General features: G+C 37.2%; 1 protein-coding gene across 2 annotated transcripts; it reads left to right on the forward strand.

Moving 5' to 3' along the window:
- On the forward strand, positions 1 to 6,862 carry LOC144043394 (profilin-2-like). Of its 2 annotated transcripts, XM_077556991.1 has the most exons (4): positions 1 to 331; positions 2,465 to 2,657; positions 5,998 to 6,116; positions 6,338 to 6,862. In XM_077556991.1, the coding sequence occupies exons 1-3, from the start codon at positions 203 to 205 to the stop codon at positions 6,093 to 6,095; spliced, it is 420 nt and encodes a 139-aa protein (XP_077413117.1). In that variant the 5' UTR covers positions 1 to 202; the 3' UTR covers positions 6,096 to 6,116; positions 6,338 to 6,862. The 2 variants fall into 2 exon arrangements, with proteins under 2 accessions (XP_077413117.1, XP_077413116.1); XM_077556990.1 differs by lacking the exon at positions 5,998 to 6,116 and having other exon boundaries at positions 7 to 331.

A 6,862-nucleotide genomic window follows, 5' to 3' on the forward strand; every position in this document is an offset into this window, starting at 1 on the left:
GAGTGATCTGAAATCCGGACTACACCCAGCCAGCCGCAGCCGCAGCCGCAGCCGCACTAGTGCCCCGGCTTTCTTTGCCGCCCCAGCGCGTCCAAGTAGTGGTGGCTCACATCCGAGGCTCTCGAATCTCTCTCTTTTCGGCCTTGGTCGCTTACTCGCGCTTCCTCAGCCATTTTGTACCACTGCTTTGTCTTTCTTCACCATGTCTTGGCAAAACTACGTGGAAAACCTGATGGCCGATGGCAGCTGTCAGGACAGCGCCATTGTTGGCTATTTGGACGCCAAATATGTTTGGGCAGCACATGACGGTGGGACTTTCAACAATATCACGGTAAGAATGTGAAATCGAGGGCAAGGTAGGTGTAAAGTGTTGGCAATCTGAGCGCGAGGCTCGCCAGAAAAAGCACGGCGGGGGGGAGAAAAAAAATCCGTTATCTATGCAAATGACTAGCCAACTAGCGGCTATGCTAAGCTAACGCATCGCTGGCCTTTCCTGGCTAAGGAAACGCCGCAGGATTATTTAGCCGCCTCGTGTACGACGAGACGCATTGGAAACGGGCGTGGACATCAACACAAAACCTCTTTCTCCCACCCAAAGCCCACTTTAGACAATGATAAATAACCCCTTTAGGGTTTGTTTTCTCAAACCACCAAGGAGATTGGATTCGGCTTTGAAGTAAAAGAGCATTCTTTGTGTGCAGTGGCTGTGATGATTAGCTAACGTTAAGCCGCCGATCTGCCGGTTACCTGTGGTCACACACACCCAAACACAAAAAGCTTGCATTGGCTGACTTGATCAATTTATGATTATAAATACAATTTAGACCAGCTTTATTGGTAATTGTGCCGATGTGGGATTGTTGCAGTCATCGGTCGAAAAGGAGCAATTCGTCATTCCTCATTGCTTTGATTGTGTGGCATCATTGATATTGTAGAGCTAAATGAATGGATCGATACATAACATAAGATACAATTAATGACTCCATTGTTATTTATATTTCTGAATACTGTATGTTTATTTAGCTTTCTTTGTTTGAATGTCAAAAGAGAATCCAATATTCAGGACCTTCAGGGAAATATTTTCTCCCTTTAAAAAAAATCACTTGCAAATAATTGCATACTCCCACATGGGAGATATCAATTAAACAAAAAAAAAATTGTCTTTCACATTCAACTCATTCGTGGGAACTTCTTTTTACATTCCAAGAAATCCCCCAAATTCCTCACATTTCACTATAAAATTGCCACATTTAAGATATTTTGCCCCACTTGCCCTGCGTTAACATTAACTCTCTTATTCATAAAAGTCAAATTAAACATGAAACCTTTGAGCTCATTATTGTAGATAATTTGTAAAATAAGTAAATATATAATTATAATAAATAAATTATGCATACATATTGGTTGGTAATTTGTGAAAAATTAAAAAATCCCAAATGAAAGAGTTCACATTTACTTTAATTTCCTTAAAAAAATTAAACCATTCAACTTGGCAAATATTTAAGGCATTTCCATTATTCCCACAATTTTCGACTGATTCCAATTTAAAACCATTACAACTTTAAGTTATTAAGATCATTGAGGATATTAAGTGAAGTATTTATTACCAAAATTCACACATTTTCACAAAATTCCCAAATTAAAAGATTTTTTACTAATTTATCTTCATCTACATTTTTTAATCAATTCAAACCATTACAGCTTCAAGTTTCAAATTCTAGGCAGTGTTAGGACAACTGAGATCTATTCAAATCAATGTAAATGAACGATTGAAATAAGACAATTCTCCACAAAGCCATAGTTATCCACAGTTATCAGTTTACTGTATGTGCATCAGATGTGTTTTTTTACTCAATTTTGTTGGTGTATTTATGCCTGTATATAACATTATACTCCTTGACTTGTTTTATTGGATTGGTGTTAACAAATCAGGCTACAATCAAGTGAGTCATCAATTCTGGGCCACCCTGTAGATACTTGATTCACCCTCAAGCAACATTCATAACAAAATTATCCATATTCCATAATGAAAACAACACATGCTGAAGCATGCGAAATTAATAATAATAAAGTGACAATTAAAAAAAAAAAAAGTCTGTTAAAGTAAAAAAAAGTAATTAACAAAAATAGCATTTCCCTCCCAGTGTGGAATTAAAAAGCCTTTCTTCAATGTGATCGCCCCATCAATGTATCCTATTCATTTAATGGCCATTATTAACATTTTTTGGGGTGATTTGTGTGTGTGTTTTTTTGGGTGGGGCGGTTAACATTTTCAGGGTAACTTTGTTGTGTGTTATGCTCAATAATAAAGGAAGAAGAGAATCTAAGCAAAACATGTGCAAAATAATTTTATATAAAAAGTACATGATTTTATGGTTAGGGTTTTGCGGCTTTCCTTCTTGATGTAAGTCTGAACTAGAACTGCAGTCACTTATTTATTTGCGTGTCTGATTTTGTTTTTCAGGCCCAGGAAATTGACGTTCTGGTAGGCAAAGACAGAGAGACCTTCTACACCTGTGGTCTTACCCTGGGCTCAAAGAAGTGTTCGGTGCTTAGAGACAGCCTGCAGGATGAGGGCGACTGGACAATGGACATGAGGACAAAGAGCCAAGGAGGAGAACCCACATACAACATCTCTGTGGGACGAGCTGGACAAGGTAAATCAAGACTTGAGGGCAGTCTTAGGTAGCAGATAACAGATTCCTCTGATAATGAGTGAATGTGATGTTTAATTAAAACGATACATTCTTCAGATACATCCAACATAAATATTGGTACGATACCTGTAAAAAATGATTAGTTTGCTGCATCGTCGAACAGGGCAAAGTAGTGACATCACTTTTTGGGAGAGTTCTCAGATTTGTGAAACAGTCTTCTGATTTGCAACATTGAAAGGTCGTAAGTGCTGACTTGTTTTTTTTTTTTTAAATAAATTCAGCTTCCCTCATCAAACCTTATGTAAGGTTTGTCTCAAACATTTATTCTTTTCGATCTTTTCAAGTCTGGGGTGTTTCAGCCTTTCCCTCGTATCAACTTTGTCAGGCTACGTCCAAACCTTTTGGGAAAAGCCAACACAACCTGTTTCCATTTTCTTTTCAGCCCTCTTCTACCCCCCCCCCCCACACACACACACACTCTTTAGTTATGCGATGCATTATTGAAAATGTAAAACACAATCACATAAAGATCCCAAAGTCTTGGCACACCTAGTATTTATTGAATTATACCCTTTTAAAAGGTCTCTTTTTAGGGAACATTTCATTGGTTAAACATCTGGCTTTGTAAGAGCAAGTGGAGTTGAAAACCAAAATGATTCATATCCCAGACATATTTAGTTAGTGAGTTCTTCTTTTCTGATTGGATGTTATTGACTGGTTATTAGATCAGGAAAGTGCCAAAAGACTCAAAGAAGTTGTGCTGCAAAGTCCCTGCCAAATTTTAATGATTAAAAGAAATCGTCACGTATATAAAATGAGGTTTCAAAATTGATGAAAAACAACCAATTTTCTCCGCTCTCCAATCCTGTGGGCGCGTCCGCTGAATGCGCTGAAACCATGCTCAACTACCTGCACACCACTCCAAGTTACAGCCATGAAAATTAGAGATAGATCGGCCCGATATTGGGCATTTTGATGGGTATCGGCCTTTTTCTTTTCTTTTCTTTTTCTCTTTTTTTTAAAAATCTGACGGTCGATATAAAGTAAATCTAAAACCATTTTAATCTCAAGGAGCTATTTATTAACATTTTGAGTTATCTTTATAAAAGATGCTACTGACCCTAGGGAGCCTTCTGAACAATTTGTTTTTGTTAGACATTAAGACAAAGAAAAGTTTAAGCATTTGGGTATTTTTAAATTTTGGGAAAAAAATATTTCCTGTAGAAAACTATAGAGAGCTATAGTATTTACTTGCTTAAGTTTGTAAGTTTGGTTTGTAAAGGGTGTGATTAATTGTGTAAATTTAAGAGGGAAAAAATGGAGATAACTTCAGACGCGCTTCATTTCCATTTATTAAGTCCATACAAAGCCCATACATAGCTCACTGGAAGGCGCAGGCTTGCGACTGAGCGCACGTCGAATGTGTTGCTTTTTCAGCAGGCTCTGTTCAATGTTGCAAAGCCTCTAGACACAATCTCTTGTATGGGAGAGATTTGTCTCAAAATTCACACAGATGAATTTGTTTTGTGTGTCATGTTGTGTTAGAACATATAAACATTACAAGATTTGAAAAAAAGAAAAGGATCATCAATAGATGTCATAGTTCAATGAAGTTTATATGCCCAAAAGGAGTAGGAAGCAGTACGCAAGAACTTACTGTGGCAAAGTTGTTTATTGTATGCTTTTTACATTATTTGTGCTGTTTTGAGTTTGACTAGCTTGTAGAATTTGAGCGTTTAAGTTGATAAATAATGGATTGGTTGCTTCTATATAATTGGAACGTTATTGACTCGTGTAGCTCTTTTTTGTAGCCTAAAGATGGACTGATTATTATTATATTATATACTATTAGTTTTGTAAGTATTACCCCATGTCTCCACACGATCAGTCAGGCATGGCAGTAATAATGAACAGTATAATTGCTTGATTGACTTTGAAGATCGTTGGTTTTATAAAGTAAGGGTTTGGATATTTTTCTTTTAACATTTTTTATATGATTTTTCCAGCATATATTTGCATTAATTACAACTCCCACGATTTTTTAAATTTCATTTACACTTTCAATTTAAATTTAATTTGAATGATTTTGACTTGTTTAATTTGTCTAGTGCTAAAGATTCTAAACTCTATTTCATCTACATTCAAAGATATTTTTGTTTGTTTGTGTCAGACCAGTTTTTAATAGGTTTAATTCTTTCCACATTACTCAGAAGCTGCTCGAGATTTTCTCCTGAGCAATATAAAGTTGTCATCAGCAAACAGAACGTATTTTAAAACTTTACAGACACAGCAGAATGTGCGTTTGTGGATCATCGCGCACGCAGATTTATTTTTGAGCCAAACGCTGTTTCAAAATATTAACACACACACAGGTCCAGAGATATTCACGCATCCAAGGCCCATTCCTCCTTCGTCCATGAGGAGACAGTGTTGCAGGGTCCATTGAACGGGAATGGGCCGTTTCTGTTTAAATTTGGAAATTGAAAAACTGGAGACGAGCCTTTATCTGATTTTAAAGGCCGATTTTTATTTATTTATTTATTTATTGTAATGTACCGTTTTCTTGAAATTTACTGTTCACATTAATTTAAAAGTATTTTCGTACATTTATGAAAGACCTGTATTATTAAACTTTAGACAAATCAGAATCTTTTAAATTTATATTTACAGTAGTTGAATTATATTTTCATCTCATCCTTGCTGATGTCAATGTTTGTGTAAGACTTATGTGATAATAACACTTGTTACTTTAATTAATAAACTAAATAATTTGACCAGGTACTGCCTCCACAAAATTTACTGTGGAATTTAATATTTGTGGAGGTTTTACCATGTCCTTGACATTTAAGAATTGATGTGCCGTAATGAATCTCTCGGATTGAATTGAAGTGAATCGAATCGGGAGAAATCAAAATGGAATCAAACTACACTCTTGTGAACCGAAATCAAATCGTTTGAGGAAATTAGAATAGATACCTAGCCCGACAAAAAAAGCACCCTCGCAAGCCTGCACGCTCACAGATACGGACGGGCTTTAGGCTTAACTGGACCCCTGTATCGTTTTGTTCCTATCAAATCCAAGCTGTGTTGGTGATATTAGCCCCCCCCCCCCTTTGTTGTTGTTAAATACAAGGTATTGAGTATGTTAGTCTGAATTAAAACATTAAACTTGACTGCAACCTTAATGTGCTCACAGAGTGAAGGTACAAGACAAGTCTCGCAAACATTTCTTCAACATATCTTCACACTTCTCATGAAAGTACTTAACTTTGGGATGCTTTTCTTGGTTTCTTACCTTTTTCCTTAACCATTCCCCCTTTTTCTATCTCTTGTCTTTCAGTTTTGGTTCTTGTAATGGGAAAAGAAGGGGTCCATGGAGGCGGATTGAATAAGAAGGCTTACTCAATGGCAAAATACTTGCGGGATTCAGGCTTTTAATGTTTCCCAGGCTCATTTTAGGTAAAAATTTGAGGGACATAAAGAAGAGAAAATAAATATTGCTGTTAAGATTTCTCCTGCAAGCTGTCAAATGTCATGGAAACCTTTTATAGCATTGAAGAGTGGTAAGATCCTGACACCTGGACCTCCCCCTCCATCACGTGGGGGCGGGGACAGTTCAGTTTTGTTCATTTTCTCTCTGTATGTCTCCCCCACCCCCCCACCCCCTTTATGTGCCCCAGTATTGGTTATAGTCATGGGAAAGGAGGCGATCCATGGTGGAAATCTTAACAAGAAAGCACATGAGATGGCGGAATACCTGAGGAAGGCTGGATTTTAAGCAACCTCACCATCCATCAACCTTAACAGCTCACCACATACTTCCAGGATTAAAGGGCAAACAATGTTTCTTTCATCCCTTTTGTTTTATACACACCCCCATTTTTTTTCCCCCTCCATCCTAATCATGAGAAACATTTTTTTGACACTGCAGTAATGGCATGATCACTGAAATTGTTTAAATGTTTATAAACCAAAGGAGTGTACAAAAAAAATAACCACCAAGTGTAATGGAAATTGAATTTGCCTTGTATGACATCTGCTTTGCTAGTAGCCAATTTAAAAAGAAGGCATTTCCCCGTCCTACTCATCAGCATGTCTGCATCGTTGCATGCGTATCGGCTTTTATTATGGTTCTCCTGGCCCTTCACCCGTCTCCCAGCCAAAACATCTTCTCACCTGCCTCCAATAAAAACAGTTTACGCTGA

Source organism: Vanacampus margaritifer, chromosome 2 (assembly GCF_051991255.1).
Source record: "Vanacampus margaritifer isolate UIUO_Vmar chromosome 2, RoL_Vmar_1.0, whole genome shotgun sequence".
NCBI classification, from domain to species: domain Eukaryota; kingdom Metazoa; phylum Chordata; class Actinopteri; order Syngnathiformes; family Syngnathidae; genus Vanacampus; species Vanacampus margaritifer.